The sequence below is a fragment of the Nyctereutes procyonoides genome, unplaced genomic scaffold, assembly GCF_905146905.1.
Source record: "Nyctereutes procyonoides isolate TBG_1078 unplaced genomic scaffold, NYPRO_anot_genome, whole genome shotgun sequence".
Classification (NCBI taxonomy): domain Eukaryota; kingdom Metazoa; phylum Chordata; class Mammalia; order Carnivora; family Canidae; genus Nyctereutes; species Nyctereutes procyonoides.
This window is the reverse complement of record NW_026575041.1, coordinates 1,259,932-1,285,950: the sequence shown is the minus strand read 5'-3', so window position 1 is coordinate 1,285,950 and position 26,019 is coordinate 1,259,932. Positions and strand designations below refer to the sequence as shown.

At 47.0% G+C, this 26,019-nt stretch overlaps 2 protein-coding genes across 3 annotated transcripts; both read right to left on the bottom strand.

Annotated features, from left to right (window-relative positions):
- Positions 1–2,293: 2,293 nt before the first annotated feature.
- On the bottom strand, positions 2,294–9,059 carry FOLR1 (folate receptor alpha). 2 transcript variants are annotated; one of them, XM_055320658.1, is made up of 6 exons: positions 8,914–9,059; positions 7,794–7,888; positions 5,402–5,577; positions 3,201–3,389; positions 2,914–3,049; positions 2,299–2,765 (listed from the first exon to the last, which is right to left on the bottom strand). In XM_055320658.1, the coding sequence occupies exons 3-6, from the start codon at positions 5,552–5,554 to the stop codon at positions 2,485–2,487; spliced, it is 759 nt and encodes a 252-aa protein (XP_055176633.1). In that variant the 5' UTR covers positions 5,555–5,577; positions 7,794–7,888; positions 8,914–9,059; the 3' UTR covers positions 2,299–2,484. The 2 variants fall into 2 exon arrangements, with proteins under 2 accessions (XP_055176634.1, XP_055176633.1); XM_055320659.1 differs by lacking the exon at positions 7,794–7,888 and having other exon boundaries at positions 2,294–2,765; positions 8,914–9,057.
- A 3,108-nt stretch (positions 9,060–12,167) lies between these two features.
- Positions 12,168–15,954, bottom strand: LOC129506581 (folate receptor gamma-like). Its single transcript, XM_055320356.1, is given in 4 exon segments — positions 12,168–12,454; positions 12,594–12,729; positions 12,842–13,030; positions 15,796–15,954. Coding segments are annotated over 4 exon segments (771 nt in total).
- Positions 15,955–26,019: the final 10,065 nt, after the last annotated feature.

Here is a 26,019-nt window from a genome sequence, read left to right as displayed (position 1 = left end):
TTTGAGTTATTTTTCTTAAAAAAAAGATTTTATTTATTTATTCATGAGAGACACACAGAGAGTCATAGACATAGGCAGAGGGAGAAGCAGACTCCCTCCAGGGAGCCTGTTGTGGTACTCGATTCCAATTCCGGGACTCTGGGCTCACGCCCTGAGCTGAAGGCAGATGCTCAACCACTGAGGCACCCAAATGTCCCTTGAGTTAATTTTCTGTAGGAGTTAAAGGGATAAGTTCACCTTTTTTGTGTATGGATTAATCAATTATCCCAGCACATTTGTTGAACAGACTATTCTTTCCCTCCAATGAATTGCCTTAGCACCTTTGTCAAAAATCAATGAAATATAAATATAAGGATTTATTTCAGGACTCAGTTCTGATCCATTAATCTCTATGTCTATCCTTATGCCAGTACTACTGCTGAGGAGATCTTAATATGGAAAATTCTTAATATATTCTGCAAGCTAATGACTCCTAGAGAATTTGAGGATGACCAACTCCAAAAAGTAGGACTTAGACTAGTATTCTCACATATGGCTCAGAAACAACACAATAGGTCTTTAATAAAGTATGTTGGCTTGAGGGATGCCTGGGTGGCTCAGTGGTTGAGTGTCTGCCTTTCGCTCAGGGCATGGTCCTGGAGACCCAGGATCGAGTCCCACATTGGGCTCCCTGCATGGAGCCTGCTTCTCCTCCCTCTGCCTATGTCTCTGCCTCTCTTTTTGTGTCTCTCCTGAATAAATAAAATCTTTTTAAAAAAAATGTGTGTTGGCTTGAGTTGATACTAATCTTTTTTTTTAAGATTGTATTTTTTTATTTAAGAGAGAGAGAGAGAGAAAGGGTAGGGGCAGAGGTGGGGGGAGAGGAAGAGAAATGTCAAGATTTTGAGCTGTGCCAGGAACCGAACCCAAGGCTCAATCTCATGACCTGAGCTGAAACCAAGAGACCAGCGCTCAGCCAACTGATCTACCCAGGCCCAAGGTGATAATAATTTTAAATTTCAGTAATCCTAACACATCTATAAATAAGTCACATTTGTAAGTAAATAGTATCACTGGTTCTGTAGAAAATGCAATACATCAGTTGGCCTTGTTTTCAAGACTATGTACGTAGGATGGTGGCCAGTGGAATTTTCCACTTTTCATGTCAATATATTTCTTTGCAGAGATTCAAAGAGCTGGTTCTCTTTCTTACCTGAACCTAACTGAAAAATTAAATTTGTAACACAGCCATGCCAGAAACATAAACTGACCATAATAGCATAACATGTTAGGTCTTTTGACAAACTGTTCTGATTCTTCTCTCCTTTCAAGAACTTGTTAGCATTGTTTTCCTGGCTTCCTTGAAGTTCCTCATGGTCATGAACTGATGTGGCCATCAAAATTAGTGTTGGGTGGAACTTTTAAAAGTCTATATGGAATTCACCAAGTTTCCTATTCCTGTCTCACAGAAATGTGCCACGAGGTGGAGGCTCCCAAGGCCTTGGTCCCTGAGTGACATGTAGGGTATCCTGGATTCCCCACAGTAAGCACTGCAGCTTGAATAAGAAGCTTTGGTTGTTTTGGAAATATCTGAGGTGTTACTATAACATAACTTAGCTTGTTATAACTGCTAAAAACTAGACTTACTGTGAAAGCACTGCCTAATCTGTCAGATTGTTGGTTTGTAACCTGCTCTAGGAGTCTAGGTTTGGGTTCCGTTCTTGGTTCTGCCAGACCAGCTCAGGCCCAGCTTCTCTGGTCAAGTATGAGGTCCATTATCCCTTCAAGATACACATATTTTCCCACTCCATGGGGCAAAGGGCTTGTTCTCAAGAACCAGATAGCCTGAGGTGGAATCTCAGCTTTTATGCAGAAGTTTTAGCCATATTTTTTACCTTATGTGGCTGTTTCCACACATGTGCAACATAGACAACAGTATCTATAGCCTAGAGCAATAAATATAAAGCATTTAGGACAGTGCTTGGTAGATACTGCTTTGTGTATTAGGTGTTAGTGAAGAATGGCTCTTACTGGCCCCTCTTCACCTCTACCCAGCCATCATCCAGAACATTCTGGGCTCTCCCATTCCCCCCTTTCCTATGAGAGAGCTGAGCACTGGGCAAAAACAGCCCTGGCACACTTGGGTCCAATTCAAATGATAAAACTCTGGGCCTGGCTCTGGATTAAAGCTGTAGTAGAAAAAAAAAAAAAAAGAAAGAAAGAAATTGAAATTGAGAGCTATGAATATGTCCTAGGTTACCAGAACAGTTAAACGTCTATATAGTTCATAGTAAGTATTAGAACTGGAAACTGACCAAGTCTCACTGGCTTCAATCAATGGCAATTGGGAAGCAAAAGTCACATTCCCACCCACACCCAAATAATTCATGTGATACACGGTGGTTGCCTGGTTTATTCCCTGGCCAACAAACAGGAAGTAAATAGCTAGGAGCTGTGGGGCCCAAACAGAGCAGGGCTGTGCAGGTATCAGGAGATAAAAGGAGCTCAGCTAAGTAGCCAGAGCAGCATCAGGGCCAGGCTGAGCAAGAGAGGCCCAAGGACACAGTGCGTAGCCTCACTCATGGCCCTGGCGTAGAACCTCGCCACCTCCTCGTTGGGGTTGCCCTGGGCCGGGTCGAACCACATCTGGATGCAGCGGCCGCTCCCTCGGCTGTAGTTGCTGACTTTGTAGGAGTGACTCCAGATTTCACTGCACAGAGCAGCAGATGTGGGGAAGTAGAAATGGAAGGGGTGGCAGGCAGCTCCCTCTGGACACTGGTTATACCCTGTAGGGAAGATGAGAACTTTCAGCCACTAGGTCCAGAACTAGCTTCACTTCCCCCAAGCCCACAGCCTCAAATATTCAGATACCAGCTCCACACCCCACACCTCCAGATCTCTCCCTCCCTGCCTGGCCCTGGCCCTGGCCCTCACCTGAGGTCCAGTTCCAGCCCTTGTGCCAGTTGCTCTTGCAGGTGTAGGAGGTGCGGCAGTCCTCCCACCATTGCTCACAATCCTCTTTGCACAGGGGCACGTGCAGGATGCGCTCCTTGCGCCAGCTCTGATTTACCTGGGAGAGGTCAGGAGGGGAAAAGGGCTCAGGTTCAGGATTCTCAGCAGCTTAGAAGAGACTCAGAGCTGGAGAAGCAGCCTGAGGAGGTAGGTGTCTGGGAAGCTCAATTCCTCTATAAAGTTGAGGGGTCCAGGAGGGACACTCATACCTCCTGAATCCAGGGCCCCAGGTTGGGGGAACACTCATATAGGCAGGTGTCCTGGATGAAGTGCTTTTTGCAGGCAGGTGTCATAGATCCGCAATGGTTCCAGTTAAATCTGTACAGGTAGGAAATATCCTTATGGGCTTCCCGGCTGGTGTTGGCGAAGCAGCAGGAATTCTTCTTCCAGGGGCTGCACTGGGTGGGGAAGACACAGAACTAACTCCCACGCCCAGCACAGCCATAATATCCCCACATACAGTCTCTCCCTTTTTATTTTACTTAAAGATTTTATTTATTTATTCATGAGAGACACACAGAGAGAAGCAGAGACACAGGCAGAGGGATGGGCAGGCTCCATGCAGGGAGCCCAACATGGGACTTGATCCCGGTACTCCAGGATCATGCCCTGGGCAGAAGGCAGGCGCTTAACCGCTGAGCCACCCAGGGATCTCCAGTCTCTCTCTCCCGTTTTAGTCTTTGATCCCCCAACACAGTCTTTCAGGGAAATGCTTGCCATGGGGGAAATGCATGCTCTTTGGGGGAAGTGCAGGCATTACAAAATTCATTAATTCAAATCTTTGTTGAGCTCCTACTTACTCTAACCCAGAAACTGGAGACATGACAATGAATACTTACTTATCACAGCATAACTGCTTTGAAAAGAGATTAAGCAGGAGAGAGGGATGGGGAATTGCAGTTTTCTAGAATGGTCAGAGAAGCCTCACTAAGAAGGTAACAAAAGACCTGGGGGTCAGTAGCAAGTCAAATAAACTGGAACCTCAGAACAGATCCAAAACACTGAACGAATATAAACCCGTAGCTTAGAATTCAGTATAAAAACAAAATATTGGGCAGCCCGGGTGGCTCAGTGGTATAGTGCTGCCTTCCGTCCAGGGTGTGGTCCTGTAGTCTCAGAATCGGGTCCCATGTCTGGCTCCCTGCATGAAGCCTGCTTCTCCCTCTGCCTGTGTCTCTGCCACTCTCTCTCTGTCTCTTATGAATAAATAAATAAAATAAAAAATAAAAACAAAATATTACAACGGTGCATTTTATTCATTTTTTTTAGAGCAGGAATGCTCACACACATGCACAAAAGGTGCAGGCCAACAGGAGGGCAGAGGAAGGAGAGAGAGAGCCTCAAGCAGGCTCCACACTCAAGAGCCGAGTTCCACCCAGGGCTGGATCTCAGACTCTGATATAATGACCCCAACTGAAATCAAGAGTCGGAGCCTCAACTGAGTCACCAGGGCGCCCCTAAAATGTGCATTTTAAAAACAATGTATAGAGGGCTCAGTGGTTGAGCATCTGCCTTTGGGCTCAGGTTGTGATCCCGGGGTCCTGGGATTGAGTCCCTCATCAGGTTCCTCCCAGGGAGGCTGCGTCTCCCTTTGCCTATGTCTCTGCCTCTCTCTGTGTCTCTCATGAATAAATAAAATCCTTAAAAATAAAATAAAAACAATATAATAGGCTGAAGAAGTTAGTCAAGTTACATCATCACTTAGCTGCAGGCTCACTGATTCAAAGCTGTGTGATCATTATCTGCCAACGAGGTCAAAATGAACATTTATATATTGGAATGCATTTTGCAAGCAGCTTTCCTTTTGTGTTTTCTTTACAGTTATGGCATAATATTGATTTTTTTTTATATTGATTTTTTTTAAACACATAAACAGGTTCAGGATATTAGAGGGGTTGTGGTAAAATAATTGGCATTGAAAGGAGACCTCATTCCAATAAAAAGGTCAGGAGAAATGTTTGCTAGATGTGTGAATCTTGGTGCCTCACACCCAGCCTCGTGCCTGTGAGAAATCCATTTTTCTTGAGCTGTTTGTGGCTGGCAGAAAAGAAGCCACGAGGTGCTGTGTGCACTTTCTCAAGATTCTCAAGAGGGGTCAGTTCCTGTCTGAACTCTGAAATCAAAATCAACCTGGGATGGGTTTCTCCAGTGTCCGTTTCTCAGGTTCCACTCTGGACATGCTTCCTGGTTTGTGTAATGTGAAACCCAACAACCAAGAGCTGATCTGTTGGCATTGTACTGACAACATTGGGCACATGGTGTGTGGTAAGCAGATAGTCCCCACAGTAGTACACCCAAGGCCTCTCAGGTGGTCTCCCTGCCTCCACCATGGAAGGGCTTTGATGCTTCTATCTTCCACTTTCCTCTTCCTGAGTCAGCTCTCCCCACTCCAGCCAGGCCCTCCACTCACCTGCTTATGCAGCCCGTCCTCCGGGCTTGGCTTTTCCTTGTGGTGCTTGGCGTCCATACAGACATTGAGAAGCTCAGTTCTGGGCCGCGCTGTCCATACTGCGGCCACCCCCACCAGAAGGAACAGCACCTGTGTTGTCACCAGCTGGGCCATGTCTCTGAAGGAAGAGCTGTGGTCTGTGGCACCAAGGAAAACAGAGGTGGGGCCTTCAGGTGAGTGGAAACAGCCCCGGTGGGTGGAGCCTCCAGAAAGCCGGGGCCAGGTCCCGCCCCATCCCTACCCCTGAGTCTTCCCAGCCTCAGGGAAGGGTGGGATGAGACACCACCCTCCCACCCCCCCAACCCCCCAGGTGCTTGTGTCACTCAAGTTACTGACTTCTTCAGGTGGATGAGATCAAGTGTTGAAACTAAGAGATGGGATTTGGGCAAAATAGCCAGGAGATTGACGTAGGTCCACAGTCCCTTGTTTGAAATCCTGGGAGGCAGATGTTTCAGAATTTAAAATATTTGGGATTTTGTAAAAGGTAATACAATTTACACGCACTCAACAATCAAGCACCTTCTGGTGGTAAAAGTTACACTGGTGGGATAAAAAAAAACTATAATAACCTCACATTAATTTTCAGGTCAGATTTTAATGCCAAATGACTTTGTACAAACTTTGATATTAATCTTAGTTTTGGAACTCCAGATAAGCTATTTATTTAAACAAAACAAAATAAAACAAGGGGCACCTACGAGGCTCAGGCACTTAAGCGACTGACTCCTGATTTCGGCTCAGATTGTGATCTCAGGATCATGAGATCGAGCCCTGAGTTAGGCTCCGCAGTGGATGGGAACCTGCTTGGGATTTTCTCTCCCTCTGCCCCTCCCCCGGGTCTGGAAAAAACAAAAACAAAACAAAAACTTCCAGCCTTGGTTGCAGCCCTTTGCAGCCTCATCATTTGGTTTCTCCCAGAGGTCCTGTGACCTGGGGAATGTCACAGGGCACAGAGGGCTGGGGGTGGGTGTGGGCAGCCAGCTGGACAGCTTCCAGGCCTTGGGAGGTTCCTTGCCTCCCCCTCCCCCTGCCCCAGAGCCGGCCTCCCTTCCACCCATGCAGGCCCTCAGCCCTCTGAGCTCAGACACTGAACCTTGGGAGGTGACCCACTGTTCCCTCACCATGCGGGTCACCGGGTTCCTGGGCTCTCCTAAAATTTGGCATTTGTTTCCCACAGCTCCCAAAAGCATATGTGCCCTTCTGCTCAAAGTTGCCTTGTCTTCCCAGTGCCCCACGTCCTGTGGAACTCTGGCTTCTTCCTGGGCAGGGCCTGAGCTGACGGCCACCTCTGGGCTGACTGCCCACCAGGGCTCATGGAACCAGGGACTAAATTCCCACCTCACCCCCCTCGCCCCTCACCTTCCTGCCATCCAACATCCTGCTACTCTATTCCAGTGTTCACTCATTCTTTCACTCGCTAATCCGTTCATTCCAGAATCCAATTATCCTTCTCATGACCCAATCACTCACTGATGGGTGAAAGCATAGGACCAATCTGGACTCTCCGGCGCACCAGGTGACTCTTTGGATCAGGTTCTTGGGGGAAACAGCCTAGTAGTTGAGAGCACAGGGGTCCAGATCAACCAGCCCACCATCTCAGCCCTAACACTCCATCTCTCCCTTGACCTTGGGAGACAATAACTCAAATTAATCTTGGGCTTTAGTATGCTCATCTAAAGGTTAAATGTGGGGAGAAATCCCCAACAGAGGAGAGTCAGCTGGGTACAGATGGTGCCATCAGTTGGCAGCGGTTAAAGGATGAGCCCCCTGTCATGCAGTAGGGAACACCCAAGCCTGATTCAGGCCCCTCGAGTCTGGAGCTCCTTCAGCTTTGTCCTCTGCACCCTCACTGTGCTGAGATTCTTATGCAGTAGCTGATGTGGAGTACCGGGGGATGCCTGGGGTGAGGGCTCCGTGGGCCCACCTGGTTGGTGGGTGGTTTACCTCCCTGCACTTGCTTTCTAGAGGCAGAGCTCTCTTCTCCCAGCAAGCTATGCCACTCTGCAAGCCACTCCCCACATTCCTTCCTAGTCTCAGCTTCAGATCTCAGTGCAACTCTCCCCCCAACCACCATCATCCTCATCACCCAGAAGACACACACCCTAGAACCCCAGACTTGAAGCAAACTAAGAACTCAGCACTGTGCTGAAAGGCAAGAGCCCGCTGGTTCTGGTTTCGGGGGTGGACTTGGTTAATTTAACCTTGGGCAGCCCCTGCTCTGCCCTCAGCCTCTACTTTTGGGTTGTCTGGGATTTGGGCAAGGTGGATCCTCCTGGTTCAGCAAATTCTTTAACACAAGCTGGGAGCACCTTGGGGTGTGCTGCCTCTACTGAAGGGGTGGGGAGTGGCATACCTGGGAGAGGAAGTGGTTCCTGGTCTGGCTCAGGCTTCTGCTCCACTCTACAGTTCCCCTTGTCCTCCTCCGGGGCACAGCTGAGGTTTAGTGGCCTAGGAGACAGGCAGTAGGGAATGTGGCCCAGGAGCAGAGCCTGGCACTGGACGAAGGCCACTCAGCAGTTAATTATTGCACCTTAATTATTGTGGGCACTAGCCAGACCTCCAGGGGACATGGGTCGGTGGGAGGGAGTGGATTAATAGTGCAGGCCTAAAGCCAGTCCCCTGGCCCCGCTTATCCCATTTTCTCCCCCAAACTCAGGTCTGATAAAATCTTGCAGCCTGAGTTGCTGGGATTCTTTAAACTAATCTGTCCACTTCCAACCCCTGTCCTTATACAGATGAGAATGAGATCCAGAGAATCAGGACAGAACCAATTGCAGGGCAAGGGCTGGAGTGTAGGCTTCTAAGCTCCCAGGCAGCTGTAGAGAGTACAGACCTCTACAGTCCCCAATGTATAGAACCACCAAGTCCTCCAACCTCATCAGCCCCAGGCATCACCCACCTCCAGTGGTAAAATCAGACGTGCAGAAGCCTAGAGGCTCAATTGCTCTGGGGGCCCCAGACCCCCTGCCTTCCCCCCCTGCACCCACCCACACGGGTGTCCCTTCTATAGCATCTGAGAGTCTGGTCTCCTGTTAGACCCCTCCCACCACTCCCACTCCAGCCAAGCACAAACCTTCCTTTTACCGCGGTGGTACCATTTTTACCATGGCGGCCCCACTGGGTAGGGAAAGGGAAAAAGGGGAGGAGCACACTTGAGCAAGAGGGAATGCGTTTTGTCCCCATGCCTGTGTGCAACCCAGGGAGAAGTGGTTGTAGAGGTGAAAGCCCAGGGGAGGGGTACAAGTTGGATACAGATGTGGGAGCCATCAGCCTATGGACAGCAATAAGAGTTTAAGGAAGATGGGACCTTAGCACCCTGGGGAGGGCCACAGGTCTGGGACCATGAAACAGGAAGGGGAATGGGCTTGCTGGAGGAGCAGCCAAGCCCTGAAGGGCCTGCAAAGAAATGGACTCCTAGGAGACCCCGGACTCATGCCCGCCCTGCTTTTCCTCTCCCTCGGAGCCATCCTTACTTGAATCCTGTGACAAGCAGGAAGGGTTACAACCTCAGAAGACCTCAGCAGGTGAAGGGCCATCGGACCCCTCACGCCTCTCTTCTGGCTTTATAAAACCTGGGAGCCTACTGTGGATTGGAGAAGAAAGACCAGACACTTAAGAATGCCCGAAGGTGGGAACTCCTCCAGAAGGAATTTGCACCTACCCAGCATCCTCCACCCCTGCCCTGGGGACTGATCATTAACTGGGCTGGAGCCCCCCCCCCCTCAGGGAGTAAAGGTATGGGCCCCCAAGTGCTTTAAAAGTCACCAGCTAATGGGAGATGAGAATGAGGGTGGAGGTTGTTTTTTGTTTTGTTTAGTTTTTTTAATTCATGAGAAACACAGAGAGAGGCAGAAACACTGGCAGAGGGGGAAGCAGGCTGCAGGGAACCGGATGCAGGACTCGTCCTAGGACCCTGGGATCACGCCCTGAGCCCCTTGAAGGTGGAGTTCTGATCTGTGGGGAGTCTCTGTCTTTGATGAGCTTCAAGCCTTCCTCTGACTCTGGGATCAGTGTGGAGGCTATCTGACCAGCAGGGAGGGGCAGGGTGAAGCAGCCACCTTTGAGCCCATCCTGAGAATTATCCGCCTGGACCGGACTTTTAATATCAGCAAGGTGAGCCATCAGCATCCTGTAGACCCCAATCTGTAGGCTGTGACCAAAGATAATAGAAAGGTGTTTGATCTGCACAGGTGGAGGTCCCAGGCTGCGGGGAGTGGGGGTGGGCAAAACTGGAGCTTTTCCTGAGTCCTGCTAGCCCGTCGCCTATTTTCTTAACTGTGGAAACTGCAGCTCCCAGACAGCCAGGGGAGGCTACATTTTGGATCTGAGTCCCATTCCAAGCCAGATTTCTTCCAGGAAGAGAGAAAGAAAAGTTCTGTGAGAGGCCCTCAGGGCATCAGCCTAAGGATTGCAAATCCATTGTTTCTCCTCTGGCCTCAGTTCCTGCCCTTGCCCTCTTAATTTCTAGTTCAGCCACCTAGAAATTTCTGCTTCCACTTCCATCCTGGGAAGCCTTTGTCCTTGCTGAGCCCTCTCCTTGGAATGCTCTTCCTCCTACCAATTTCTGCTTTGCAAACAGGACTCTTCTGGAAGCCTACTCTAACCTCCCTGGCTCTTATAGACTTCTTGTGAGTGTATGTTTTGTTAGGTAATAAATAGCATATGATAAACACAGTAGATATTTGTACAAAGGGACAAGAGCGATGTGATAAGGAAGTGCCTGGATGACCTCTTTTGGTTGGGTGGTCTGAAGTCATGTTAGTGGGTAGTCGTAGGTTGAAATTTAAGTGGCTACAAGGAGCCAGCCTGCAGGGGACAAAAGAACATTCCAGGAACACAGAGAATTGCTGGAATAAAGGTGCAAAGTGAAAAGTGAATGGAGCTCACCTCTGCGGTGTGCAAGGGGAACAATTGGAAATGAGCTCTAAGTCGTCTATAGGGGTGGAGAGCAGGACTTTCTATGCCACTGAAGTTTTTTTCCAACAGATACCATGAGAAAGCATTAAAGGGTTGGAGGAGAGGGGCTATCACATAATAAGACATTTTTGGTGTGTGTTTTACTTTTTAAAGAATGTCCGTCAGTTAATGAAACTCATGGGAGCCAGTTTGATATGAATAGGATAGCTCCATTTCTCAAATATCTGCCTTTATTATATTTACAAATTACAAAGAGGAAAAAAGTAGTGGAGAAACCTGATGGACCCAGTCTTAACCAAATGGTTAGTTCAAATGGGTGAACTCACCACCCTATGCCTTCTGTTATGATACACTGAGAAGGACATGGTATTGCTTTGGGCATATTTGTGGCCAAAGTGTATAACCTCAATCTAATGAGAAAGAAACCGATAAACCCCAAATAAGGGATATTCTACAACATAACTGGCCTGTGCCTTTTAATGATGTCAAGATAATAAAAAAAAACCCCTCCCGGGGAACCTGGGTGGCTCTCAGTGGTTGAGTGTCTGCCTTTGGCTCAGGTCAAGTCCCACATCAGGTTCCCCATGGGGAGCCTGCTTCTCCTTCTGCCTGTGTCTCTGTTTCTCTTTGTGTGTCTCTCATGAATAAATAAATAGAAGCTTAAAAAAAGAAAACTCTCCCTCAAATATCCATCAGTAGGAAGCTGAGTTAAATGTGACATGTACTACGTAGACTGGAATATTGCCCAACAATTGAAAAGAATGAGTCAAATCTCAATAGATCTATAAGGAAGATCTCAAAAACTGTGTTCTCATGATAAGACATGGCAAATGAAATCTACACCAAGCTGGCCTTTTCCCACCCATTAGTTTAGCAAAAAATATCAGCTTAGTAGGAAATCAAAAGTTTGACAAGGTTGTGGGGAAACAGGCACTCATATATCGCTGGTGGAGGAGCCACACTGATAGAACCCCTGTGAAGTTGTAACTATCAAAATTATAAATCCATATACTTCTTGACCCAGCAATCCCTTTTCTGGAATTCAAGTATGACATCCTACTACGTGTAAGAGTATTCACTGCAGGGGCGCCTAGGTGGCTCAGTCTGTTGAGCACCTAACTCCTGGTTTCGGCTCAGGTCATCATCTCAGGGTTCTGAGATTGAACCCCACATCGGGCTCCATGCTTAGCGTGGAGTCTGCTTGAAACTTTCCCTCTGCCCAGCAACTGTGCTTTTTAAAAAGGAAAGCAATGCTGTTGTTGATCATTGGGATTCCTCACCCACTACCAACACCAATATCTCCACCCTAATCCACATCTAGTAAGGGAAGGAAGGGGAAAGAAACTTTCTTTCTCACCAGGTCCTGAGAACTCCTCTATCAGTCTCTTCCCACTTTTTCTGCACCCATCCCCTCATCCCCTTGTAGTGTGGGACTGACAAACTTGGCATGAGGGGTAAGCCTGAAACAGGTAAGAGCCTCAGACTAAGGGGTCAGATTCTCCCCCCTACTTGCTGGTGAACTTCAAGCTAGTCACAGTCCCTCTTTGGCCTTCTCAATAGGAATGATAAAGCAGTGAGGCATGTCCTCCCAAGCAACTCATGGCCACATTATTTGCAAGACACAAGATACACATGGATCTATTAAAATAGGGTGTCAAAGGAACCCCATATGACCCATCTTGGAACAAGAACCAATGACCAGGACATTGTGAGGCCCCCTTTATATGAGAGTGCTGAGCTGGGCTGAACCCAGGTCACCAGGCCTGGTTGCAGACAAGGAAGATGTGCAGGTGTTGGCAGTGGGAGGGGCTCAGCCCAAGAGCCAGAGGTACAGCATGGGGGCCAGGCTGAGCAGGAGAGGCTCAATCCCTTGGGGCATAACCCCAGCGTTCCTGGCCCCTGCGTAGAACCTCGCCACCTCCTCATTGGGGTTACCCTGGGCCGGGTCAAACCACATCTGGATGCAGCGGCCACTCCCCCGGCTGTAGTTGGTGGCCTTGTAGGAGTGATCCCAGATGCCCTCACACAGGGCTGCAGGCGTGGGAAAGTAGGCCTCAAATGTGCGGCAGGTGGTCCTAGCTGGACACTTGTTCACTCCTGCAGGGGAGAGAGGGCAGGCACATTCACCCCACCCCCCACCCCGGGCCCAAAGCTCATTTCTGGCCACCCCCAGAAATCCTCACCCAATCCCAGATCCTCAAAGCCCCCCTCCGTCTCCCCACCCCCAAGCCCTCACCTGAGGTCCAGTTCCAGCCCCTGTGCCAGTTGCTCTTGCAGGTGTAGGAGGTGCGGCAGTCCCGCCACCATTGCTCACAGTCCTCTCTGCACAGGGGCACGTGCAGGATGCGCTCCTTGCGCCAGCTCTGGTTCACCTGCGTGGGAGGCCAAGAGGGAGGGCTCCCTTCAGCCAGGGGTGGGGGCAGCCATGGCCTTGTCCAAGCTGGATGGCAGCCTGCTGGGTGGGGGTGAGGGGCAGTCCCGTACCTCCTGGATCCAGGGCCCCAGGTTGGGTGAGCACTCATAGAGACAGTTGTCCTGGATGAAGTGGTGCTTGCAGGCGGGCTCCATCTTGCCGCAGTGGTCCCAGGTGAAGTTATACAGGCGGGAGGTGTCCTTGTGCAGCTCCTGGCTGGTGCTGACGGTGCAGCAGGCCTTCTTCCTCCAGGGAGTGCACTGCGTGGGGGAGACCCGGACTAACTGCCCCGCTCCCCACAGCCATCTCCTTCAAATTCTGGCTCCTCAGCCCCAGGTAGGGTGTCCAGAGGAATACTTGCTGGGGAGGGCGCCGCTATGCCTGGCCCTTGGGGTAGAGGCAATTATAATAGAGTTTTGTTTAAAAAATTATATATTTATTTGAAAGAGAGAGAGCATGAGGGGTTGGGGGAGAGTTAGAGGGAGAGGGAGAAGCAGGCTCTCCACTGAGCAGGGAGGCCAATGCAGGGCTTGGTCTGACTCCAGGATCATGACCTGAGCTGAGACTGAGCCACTCAGGCAACCCTATAACAGAGATTTTAAAAGAAAGTTTTTAAAATGTGGGAGTCCTGGGAACCACTCTCTGCGGAAGCAATCATTTCCGCAGCTCTAAATGACTTACAAGTTACTCCACGTGTTTCGGGTTATTTATATTACTCATTTTGCATCCAGCCAATATTAACTGAGTACTTATTATCAATCCCGCATTGTGCTAGGTGCTGAGAATACAACAGTGAGTGAACAAAACATATCACATCTCTGCCCTTTTTTTTTTCTTCAAATTTCTGCCTTTATGGGGCTTATGGCTTTAGTCAGGAGCAGAGGAAGACAAAGAACATTGTAGGTGCAGAAAATGGCAAGTGCAAACTTCCCGAGGCTTTTGCACTTTATGCCCTTGACATTCTAGCAAAAGCATCATTCATTTAATTTTTACAAAGTTTATGTAAGCTGTATCCCTGGTAAATGGTGGGATCCAGTTTTGAACTCAGGGCAGGGAGGAGGAGAGCCTGGCCCCAAGCTATGGTGAGGACAGAGATGGAGGGGGCTGATCTGGGTCTCCTAGGGTCTGGACTCCCAGGTTGGGGACTCCAGATAGGTCCAGAAAGTAGGGAACAGAGGGGGCAATGTTTTGCACGTGAACCCCAAGGTGGACCTGACACAATGCTGGAGGCCGTCCCAAGAGAGGTCAATTCAAGGCAGACAAGACAGTGGAAATGGTGATGGTTTCTCTGTAGAAATAGTTCCAAGGTGGGACTCCAGAGCTCAGTGATTTTCAGCCAATTGCTTAAAATCTCAGAGATGAATTCTAGCACCCAGGACCAAGCCACCAGGGAGATGTGACAACTCTGGGCAATAAAGGAGAAACAAGGAAAATCCAGGAGGGTGAACCAAACCCACCTATCTCCAACCACCTAACTTCTCTCCAGTCCAGCTGGCATAGAACATGCTTCCAGGCCCCCCTGACTTCATGCGTGCTCTTCCTCAGATTCCCCAACTCCTGGTGGCTCTGCAAGACCTCATGTACCTAATCCTGGACCTGCCAGCCAATCAGTGGTTTCTGCCTCCAAAAGGGTGAATTATTATAATGAAAGGCACTTGCTGGCCTATAGTAGGGGCTCCTATACAGATAAGCATTCCCATTATAGCCCCTGTCCCTCAGAATTCTAGTCATCTGGCTCCCTCAAAAGTCTGTGTGCCATTTCTTGGCCAAGAAGAAGTGCTCCAGAGGGTTTTGAAAAGTACCCTCTAGATCTTAAAAAGTTCTGAAAATGAAGAAGTGGATACAGACTTTCAGTTTTGGAAGAGAAGCAGTTCTGGAGATAGATCCTGGTGATGTTTGCAAAACAATGTGAATGGACTTCATGGCGCCAAACCGGGAACTTGGAAATGCTTAAAATGGCAAATTTTATATTATGTGTATTTTAGCACGTGTGCGCGTGTGCGCACACACACACACACACACACACACACCACCACCACCACCACCACACCACAAATGAGACGTCAGAAATGACTCAGAAGTCATGGGGCTCTGGGCTTCCCACTTTTCACTTCCAGTCCCTGGATCAGTCCATGGCAGCTTTCCCTGGGGACACCTCCAGCCCCCCCCCCCCAACCTTCTAGCAACATGAGACCTCATGGGGAGCCGAGGAGCATATGAGAGGGAATGAAGGACAGGCATCTGTCAGAAGCCTGGAGTTCAACCGGAAGCCCAGGTTTTGAGCTGCTTCAGGGGCTTTTCCTATGAAATAGGGCCCCTCTCTGTGGGCAGCAGCATCCTTGGCTCCGGTCACACTCCGCTGGCCACTGCTTGTGCTTTCACCCTCTGTGTACAAACTGTTCTCTGCTAGGCTTCCCTTTCCTGCTTTGTCTTCCTGGAAAACTCTTACTCATCCTCCAAGGCCAAGGCTGATGGCACCTTTCCTGGGAAGTCTTCCCAGAGTTATCTGATTTGTCAGGACATGATGGGGGTGGAGGACCTGGACTGTTCCTCTGTGTTTGCTGCATCATGATCTTGAGGGGCCTGTCTCCCCTGTACATTGTCTTTGAGCTCCATGGGCCGGGCATATTTAAGGCTGGAAAAGGCACTGCCTGATCCTGTCCTAGCCCGTGCTAACGACGAGCCTCTCGATTACCAAGGTATGCGAGTATGTCTATATGCACACATATGTACACTATATCTATGCCCTCTGTGGGCCTCATTTCCTATTTCCTCATCTGTTTGAGTAGAGTCCACCATCCAAGTAGGTGGAATATTCATGGACAAGGTATGAGGAGAGCTCTTAGAACACAGTGGGGGCCAGAGAAATGGCCCCCCCACAATAGTATATTTGGTGGCCTCATAAGGATCACCTCAGGCACCCTCCTGACTTTATTGCTCCCCACAGCTGATCTTCCCATTCCCTGACTTCTTCCATTTTTAGGGCCAGCTCTCTTCCCAACTCTTGACCCCACTCCATCCTCACCTGGTCATGTAGCTAGTCCTCAGGGCATGGCTTTGTCTTATGGTGCTTGGTGTCCATGCAGATGTTGAGTAGGTCCATCCTGGGCCCTGGAATCCTGGACTGAGCACCCCACAAAGCAGCCACCCAAGCCAGAAGCATTGTTATCACTGGCCAGGCCATGTCCATCCATTTCCTACCAGAAAGCTGCAGTCAGAGGTGGACACAGCCTGAGAGAGGCAGCAGTTACAAGACTCCACTGGGTTTCTTGTCTCCTTGCCAAGCCCAGATCTTCTGTCCTCCTCACCCAGTGTATCCCTGAGGGCACCTGAGCTAAGCAACAGGGCAAGTGTAGAGGTCTGCGCCAGAGGCAAGACCCTCTCACCCCCTCCCAAGGGCATTCCAACACTAGCTTGCTCTGTGACATTGGTCACTGGGGAGCCACCTGCACCTGTCCTCCTGGATTTCACAGGCGGTATTTCATCCACAGTTTGAAGGCCCTACCAGTTTGGCAAGTCCTCTCAGATCTGCACAACAGGAACCACAGGAGGTGGTCTACTGATGAGGGTGGAAAGTGAGAGAAGGAGTACCTACCAGCCTCAGCCCATCCCCCACCCATCCAAGGCAGCCTAGGTTCAGGCCCCAGAGACTGCCAGGGGGCAGACATGGATGCTGACCTGGGGCCAGCTGAAGGCCACTGAGCCCTTCAGTCACTGCTCATGGTCCTGGACCAGGTGCCATGGGAGTTGAGGTTGGGGGTGCAATGTGGAGAGCCAATGAAGGTGTAGGTCCAGAGAGCCAGACCCCAGTTTCTCACACCTCAACAATGCTTCCCTCTACACAAAGGGGTCTTGGGAAGTTACCCAGGCCGAGTCAGGCCTAGAGCTATGGTAAGGCCAACAGTAAGGTACTTGGGCGAGGGACCTGAGCCAGAGCATTGAGTGGTAGGAGCACTAGAGGAAAATTCAGCAGAAAACCCAGACCCCAAGAGAACTGGGGAAGACTTCACCTTTGCTCCCACTTCCCTCCCCACTTTCCCTCAAGGCCTGCCCTCAGCCCACCTGGGAAGTACAGTGTCTCCTTCCTCCTCCTCACTCTTTTTAGAAACCTACCTTGACTGCCTGTTGAGCCTTTCTGTCAGGTGAGGCAGGCAGGGTTTTTCTAGCAAACAACCCAACTGCCTTTCAGTGATAGACCAGTTAAATAAATCATGGTTCATCCAATGGGATTTAACCTGGTATAAAAGAATGAGAAAGCTCTTGGTATACAAATGTTGAAAAACCTCCAAGTATATTATTAAGGGAAAGAGGAAAGGTGCAGAAATGTGTCAATAGAATGCACTCTTTTGTGTAAACAAGGAGGGAGAATGTATGTCTTTGCATAAGAAAATTCTGAGGGGTACCTGGGTGGCTTAGTCAGTTAAGCATCTGACTCTTGGGTTTGGCTCATGATCTTGGGGTTGTGAGTTGAGCCCTTTGTCAGGCACCGCACTCAGCAGGGAGTCAGCTTAAGGTCCTCTCTCACCTTCTGCACTTTACCCTACCCCTCCCTTCATGCTGTGCTCAAGTGATAACTCTCTTTCTGTCTCTGTCTCTGTCTGTCTCTCTCTCAAAAATAAATAAATAAAAATTTAAAAGAAAATTCCAGGGGATCCCTGGGTGGCTCAGCGGTTTGGCGCCTGCCTTGGGCCTGGGGCATGGTCCTGGAGACCCGGGATCGGGATTGAGTCCCACGTCAGGCTCCCTGTGTGGAAACTGCTTCTCCTTCTGCCTGTGTCTCTGCCTCTCTCTCTGTGTGTCTCTCATGAATAAATAAATAAAATCTTAAAAAAAAAATTCCAGAAAGCTACAAAAACTTTTTCAAGTAGTTGCTTTTTCAAGTAGTTGGATATGGGATAGAGATGAGACTTCTGTTTTTTTAATTTTAATTTTTAATTTTTTTTAGTAATCTTTATACCCAACTTGGGGCTTGAGCTCATGACCCCCAGATCAAGAGTTTCATGCTCTTCTGACTGAGTCAGCCAGATGGCCCAACACTTTCTTCTATAAACCTTTCTATGCCGTTTTGATTTGAACCATGTGACTGTATACCTTATTTAAATACAGCATATGTTTGTATATATGTGTGAGTATAAATATACAAAATGTTGAATGGGAAAATGAGATACAGAATGATGCACCTGATTTGATATCATTACGTAAATTTCAATAACAAGGCTGTTCATAAAATAATGCTACATATTAGTTATTGATACTGTAGAACTCTTTGCAGAAATATGAACACCAGGCCACTGGTAGTCCTAGGTCCTTGGGTGTACTGCCAGAGAAATTCTGTGCATTTGTGCCACATACACATATATGTGTATACACATCTGATACAGTTAACCCTTGGACAACATGGGTTTGAACTGCACGGGTCCACTTACACGTGGAAAAATATTTTTGGAAAAATATAGTACAATACTGTAAATGTATTTTCTTTTCTCTAGCTTACTTTATTGTAAGAATACAGGGGGCACTTGAGTGGCTTGGTCTGTTCGGAGTCTGCCTTGGGCTCAGGTCTGGCTCCCTGCTCAGCGAGGAGTCTGCTTCTCCCTCTCTCCCTGCAGCTCCCCCTGATTGTGTGCGCTCTCTGTCTCTGTCTGAAATAAAGAAAATCTTAAAAAAAAATCACCCTAAAAAAGAAAGAATACAGTATATAGGGACACCTGGGTGGCTCAGTCAGTTGAGCATCCAACTCTCAGTTTTGGCTCAGGTCGTAATCTCAGGGTGTTGGGATGGATCCTCACATCAGCATTGTTGGGTTCTGTGCTCAGCAGGGAGTCTGCATCTCTCCCTCTTTCTGTGCCCTTCCCTGCTCACTCGCTCTTTCTAACATAAATAAATAAAAGTTTCCAGGGGGGTCCCTGGGTGGCTCGGCGGTTTGGCGCCTGCCTTTGACCCAGGGCACGATCCTGGGGTCCCAGGATCGAGTCCCACGTCGGGCTCCGGGCATGGAGCCTGCTTCTCCCTTCTCCTGTGTCTCTGCCTCTCTCTCTCTCTCTCCCTCTCTCTCTCTCTCTGTCTATCATAAATAAATAAGTAAATAAACAAATAAATAAATAAATCTTTAAAAAAAGTTTCCAAAAAAATATAGTGTATAATACACATAATGTACAAAATATGTGTTGATCTACTGTTTATGTTACTGATAAGGCTTCCAGTCAACAGTTGACTATTAGAAGTTAGGGTTTTGGGGAGTCAAAAGTAACTAACCTCTAACCTGCATTGTTCAAGGTCAACTGTATATTCCATTTGTATATGGAATGTGTATACTGTTCTACACTTTGCCTTTTTGGGGATAGTTTCACTATACAAAAACCTCATAAAGCCAAGTCATCCACACTTACATACTTGATAGCACATCTGATAGTGTAACTTTCAAGTTACTTCTTTATGATTTGTATAGTCTGAAATAGATGAAAATGCTCTCTATAGCAAGAACCCTTTCATTAACCATTATAAACAAGTTAAGAAAGTGGGTACCTGGCTGGCTCTGTCTGAGGAGCGTGCAACTCTTGATCTTAGGGGTTTATTTTTTTTTTAATTTTAATTTTATTTAATTTTATTTTTTATTTTTGTCTTAGGGGTTTAAATTTGAGCCCCACGTTGAGTGTAGAGAGATTTCTTAAAAATAAAATCTTAAAAAAAAAGTGAAGGAAGAAAAGTTCATTTTTTCAAGTTAAATTGCTTGATCCTTAGTCTGTTTCTCAAACATTATTGCAGACAGTAAAGTTGCTGTTAGCCTAGGCAGACAGATGGTATTGTTCCTGTTTTTTTAATAATGTATATTGATGTCTTCCCATTATGATTTTGGGAAAACCTCCAAATCCTGTCATCGCTTATTTGACTAGTAGAATGCCTCTCCCGGGGCACGGTCTGTGGTTTCAGTCTGTTCTCAGCACAGTCCTGCCGCAGGTACACATAAGGTGACAAGGTCAGGGTGTGGTTATGAGGTGCTCACCTAGCCCCCTCTGCCTGCTGGAGCTCCATCACCACTGAGAACCAGACCCCAGTCAGCAGTGCTCTGCCCTCCTCCTATTGAACCAGCCTGTGATCTTCATCGTGTTGCTGGTCTTAATACCTTCGTTCCCTACATTGGGACATGTATCTGTTTTCCTTCTTTAGGAGTAGCTTGGAAGTGTAAATGAAAGTCTTTTGTAGTCTACTAAACACTTATTACATAATCACACTAGTCCTCACATACTGAGAACCTCTCTACACCAAGTAGAATAACGGATGCTTTACTTTGTTGTGTCTTATAACTCTCACAACTCACTGCACTAATGACATTATTATTTCCAACATACTGATGAGGAAACTGAGGCCTTGGGAGTTAGGTGAATTCCGGAATAGCTAAAAAGCAGAGGAGTCAGGATTCAACCCAAGCTGATTTAACTGCAAAGCCCATGATTTTTTCACTGTAATGCTATCTCCAGATATATGGTCTCATTTTCTTGCCTTACCTCTAAGAAATTTAGCTGAGAAACCACATGCTAGGTTGACTTTTGAGAATAGACTTCAGAGCTCCTCTCCCCAGAAATCTTAGTCTGTAAAATTCTTTTTCCACTTCTGCTAAGTTTTGCGAATGAATGCAAATAAAGGAAATATAATATTTTAGAAATAAGAGTATCATGTGACACCATTTCAACCAGAGATAAGCTTAGATTTTTCATTAGAAGTTCTTCCTAGCCATGTGCTTAAGCAGGTATACAAATCATAAATGATGTAAAAAAGAAAAACACAAGGTTTCCATTGCTTTTTTGAAAAAAGCTAAGGAAAGACACAAATAAATCTATAAAGGCAGTCATGCCTGGAGCAATGCTGAGAGCATGCCCAGACCCAAGGCTTATAATTAATCTCATTCTGTGCAGTTGAGGGGAAAAAGCCCTTTCCTATGTGGAGGTTAGAGAAGGGAACAGAGTCTTTGACCGTTGTGAAGTGAAGTCTATGTCACCTCCCCTTGAGGTGAGCGGTCACAGAGCCTGTTTGTGCTCAACAGGTTCTGTGACTGCTCTGACCAATAGAATTTGGTAAAACTGATCCTTTGACAATTTCTAGCTCCAGCCCTTAAGGGATGATTATGGACTGAATGTGTCTTTCCAACATCTGTATGTTGCACCCTTACTTGCCCCCTACTGTATGATGGTATTAGAAGGTGGGGCCTTTGAGAAATGATTAGAGTTGGAATTAGTGCTCTTATAAAGATCATGAGATGTTTCTCCTTCTGCCTATGTCTGTACCTTTCTTTCTGTGTCTCTCATGAATAAATTATATCTTTAAAAAAAATTTTTTTAAATGTCACGAGAGAGCTTGCTTCCCCTCTCTGCTCTCCACCATATCAAGATACAAGGAATGGGCAGTCTGCAACTTGGAAGGGTGTGGGGGGCGTGGGGAGTGGGGAGCGGGGAGGGCGTCACCAGAACTTACCATGCCCGTACCCTGATCTTGGACTTTCAGGCTTCAGAACTGTGAGGAATAAACTTTTGATATTTAAACCCCTTGTCTCTATGGTATTCTGTTACAGCAGCCCAAACTGACCAAGACAAGGACTAGCAGCTTCTACTTCCTGTTTCTTAGAATATTGGCTCTTAGGCCCCTGAGCCACCATGTGAGAGGACTGACTGCCATGTCAAGAAGCCCATGGGATACATGGAGAAGAGGGGGCCTAGCTGAGGGCAGCCTTCCAGCAAACCCTGCCCAAGGGCCAACCACGTGAGTAAAACCATCTTGGATGTTCAGGAGCATCCCAGGCATAAGCTCAACACTACCAAGACCCTAGTCACTGCCACATGGAGCAAAAAGAGTATCCAGCTGAGTCTTGCCCAAACTCCAGACTCATAAAATCATGAAATATAACAAGATAGCTATTAAACCACTGTGTCTATTTGATTTTTTTAACTTTGTATTTTGGCATAATCTTTGAGTTATAGAAAAGTTGCAAGAGTAGTGAAGAGAGTTCCCATATACTTTTCATCCATGTTCCCCAAATGTTGACATCTTACATAACCAAAGTACATTTTGGCCAGAAAATCAGGGAAGTGATGGCCCTTTCAGAGTGTATCATATCAAGGGATATATGATGTGCACAATGTCTTACTGCTAGCAATCATTTGGTTAAGGTGGTTTCTCTCCATATAGGTATTAGTTTTCCCTTTGTGAGTAATCAGCATTTTGTGGGAAGATGCTTGGGCACTATGCACACATCCTCATCACCCTGTCCTTCACTTATTTTAACATCCAATCCTGCCTGGAACAGTAAACCACAAAGCCAGGGGATGGTGCAGTGATAGCTAACTGCTAACACCATGAGAGTCAGTGTCATCTTTTTTTCAGGCTCTGAGAAACAATTTGGCTTATCACCTTAATATAGCCATGTAACAGTTACATCTACAGAATTAACAAAGTATTTCACAGAATTCCTCATCACTGCAGGGGATGATCAAGTTATTTGATCATTGATGAGTTTTAATCTGGAAGTGACATGATTCATTGGGTGATTTTGAAAGATCCAGCTGGGGTGTGCAGACGGATTGGATGTGGACAGGGCAGGTGGATCAGGTAGGCTTCAGGAGTCCAGGCCTGGGATGATGGCTCCTTGGACCAGTGGGATGGAAGTGGGGATGCTGTCAATTAATCAGTTTGAGATCCACTGCATGCCTACTATGTGCTAAGCTGTTGTAGGTGCTTGGGCTACAGCAGTGAACCAGACGAAGTCCCTGCTCTCATGGAGCTGACATTCCAGGGAGGGAGGGGAAATGAGAGAAAATAAATGGAGAAGGGCACCTGGGGGCTCATTCAGTTAAGTGTCTGCCTTCAGTTCAGATCATGATCCCCTGGAAGGATCTCCCCTGGAGAAATAAAGTAGGGTAAGGGAATAGAAAAATAGAGGAGGGACTTTTTTTTTTAAGATTTTATTTATTTATTTGAGAGAAAGAGAGCATGAGCAGGGGGAGGGGCAGAGGCAGAGGAAGAAGCAGACTCCACTCTGAGCAGGGAGCCCGATGTGGTGCTCGATCCCAGGACCCCCGGGATCATGACCTGAATCGAAGTCAGATGGTTAGCTGACTGAGCCACCCAGCCACCCAGAAGAGGGGCTATTTTGTATAGGAAAGATCTACAAGGTGATATTTGGGCAGAGGCCACAGTGAAGTAAGGAAAGGATCCCCATGGATATGGAGGGGTGTTTTATACTTAAAGGTCTCAGCCTATCAATAAGGAATGTTGTGGTTGGACTGGCCCTGGCCCTTGTGGTTCATATTATGAATGTAAGATGCCTTTCAGCAATAACGTTCAGGAAGCTTTGAAAAAAATAAAGAGGGATCCCTGGGTGGCGCAGTGGTTTGGCGCCTGCCTTTGGCCCAGGGCGCGATCCTGGAGACCCAGGATCGAACCCCACATCAGGCTCCCAGTGCATGGAGCCTGCTTCTCCCTCTGCCTGTGTCTCTGCCTCTCTCTCTCTCTGTGACTATCATAAAAAAATAAAAAAAAAAAAAAAAAAAAAAAAAAAAAAATAAAGATTTATTACTTACAGAACCTGGAAATTACACAGCAAGGTCTCCACCGGCATAGACCGCACATGGGCCTGGGGTTCTGCTTTTATTGGGGTCAAGGGTGGGCGCCTAGGGTTTCACGGGTTCACTCTTGTATTTACTTATTCATTTATTTTAAGACTTTATTTATTTGAGAGAGAGAGAGAGAGAGAGAGAGAGAGAGCATGAGCAGGGACAGAGGCAGAGGGAGAGGGAGAAGCAGGCTCTCTACTGATTAGGGAGCCTGATGTGGGGGCTCCATTCCAAGATCCTGAAATCATGACCAGAGCTGAAGGCAGATGTTTAACTGACTGGGCCACCCAGGCACCCCTTCTATTTATTTGTTTGTTTAGGTTTTATTTATTTGAGAGAGAGAGAGAGAGAGAGAGTGTGAGTACAGGCTCCCTCTGTATTGGTGAATTTTAAACATAAGAGCAGGGGGGTGCCTGGTTGGCTCAGTCAGCAGAGCATGTGACTCTTAATCTCAGGTTTGTAGGCTGGTGGAGTTCAAGCCCCATGTTGGGTGCAGAGCCAATTTAAGGTAAAAAACAACAACAAAATAAGAGTGGGAATCAAAGTGCGGAAAGAGACAAAACAAGTGACCCTAATGGTCTGTGGAAATCAGCCAAGATATTTAAAACAAAAGAGCCTCAGTTGGAGGCAGAGGTAGCCTGGCTCTTTATCTAGCCCGAGGTGTTGGCAAAGTGTTTATTGGAAGTGGCTGTCCTTGGGGATCCCTGGGTGGCTCAGTGGTTTAGCACTGCCTTTGGCCCCGGGCGTGATCCTGGAGACCCAGGGTCGAGTCCCACATCGGGCTCCCTGCATGGAGCCTGCTTCTCCCTCTGCCTCTCTCTCTCTGTGTCTCTCATGAATAAATAAATAAAATCTTAAAAAAAAAAAAAAAAGGAAGTGGCTGTCCTTGAAGCAGATGTGTCAGTAATCAAACTTAAGTCAGGCATTTGGGTTGCAAGAAAGAACAACTGGCTCTCAAGGTTTACACTATAATCTACCCTGTGATTCTGAGGTATCAGAGCCAATGGTAAGGAGATTAACTGGTAGGGTAGCCAATCTGTTAAAAGTCAGGGGTAGGGCGCTTTGTAACCCAGAATACACACATCTAAATAGAATTATAGTTGCAAATGTAGTGATTATACAGGCAATAGTCTGAAATCCAGTCCATAACCATTGTCCTAAACTTGAAAGGTCTATCCATGAAAACAGGCTAGTAATCTCAGTTCACCTAAAATCTCTCTCTTTTAAAATATTTTGTTTATTTATTCATGAGAGAACAGAGAGAGGCAGAGACATAGGCAGAGGGAGAAGCAGGCTCCCTATGGTAAGCCTGATGCAGGACTTAATCCCAGGACCCACCATCTGAGCCAAAGGCAGATGCTCAACAACTGAGCCACCAAGGTGCCTCTAAAATCTCTTATCCCACTTATCTCTATCTACATCACTTGCTCCCAACAACTATGCTTAGATTACCCAAAAACTTTATTAGACACTAGACAAAGTCAGTCATCATCCCAAGTGACTTTTCTTCCTGACAAAATGTGTATTAGAGGTAACATGAATTTGACTGGTAAACGCAGGTGGAATAAAAGTTGTATGTCTGCATTATGTTTAATGCTGATAACTCTGAAGACATACCAATTTTAATTAAACTAAACTTAAACTAGCTTTTTAAAAAAACATTTTATTTATTTATTTATTTGTGAGAGACACAGAGAGACAGGCAGAGGGAGAAGCAGGCTCCTTGCAGGGAGCCTGATGTGGGACTTGATCCCCGGATTCGGAATCACGCCCTAAGCCAAAGGCAGATGCTCATCCACTGAGCCACCCAGGCATCCCTAAACTAGCTTTTATTTACCAAAGATTATCCCAGATCATAAGAACTTGAAAAACATTTGGGTTAGTTTCTGTATATCTGAGTTTTAGGAATATTTAATTCAAAAGTGCTCATTTTTAAGCCAATTAAATAGAGCTCTTTTACCAACTAATTTTGGCAATACCATCTGGTGGTAGAGAGAGAGAGAAAACCACATGTACATATCATACATCCATCGACATTTATAAACATGCAGAGATACACAGAGACCCTATAGCTTCTGTTTCAAAATTTTCACCACGAATCAGGTACATTAATATAAAACTCACTAGTTTATAAATAACAGTTGAGTCCAAATTGACAGATGGAACAAGTTAAGGTTGCCTGCTTCAATGGCTAAAGCTTTTTACTAATGTTTGTGAAGACTTCTTAAGATTCGTATTTGTGTGGGCGCATGGGTGGCAGCTGCCTTTGGCTCAGGGCATGATCCTGGAGTCCCGGGATTGAATCCCACATTGGGCTTCCTGCAGGGAGCCTGCTTCTCCCTCTGCCTGTGTCTCTGCCTCTTTCTCTGTGTCTCTCATGGATAGATAAGTAAAATCTTAAAAAAAAAAAAAAGATTTGTATTTATGCATGACAAATAATCTTAAATTACTTCCTTGGGTGTTTACATCTTCAAGGGACAGAGAAAGAATGTAAGTTTTCTTCTTGGAGTTTTAGTGCCTTTTGGATGGTTTGATTGTCCCTATAAAATATAGTAGCATTGACCTCCAATTAGTGGAGCACCTGGTAAAAATAATTCTCTGGACTCAGGGTCAAATGCGGCCTCTTCAGGAATGGAAATGAAGCG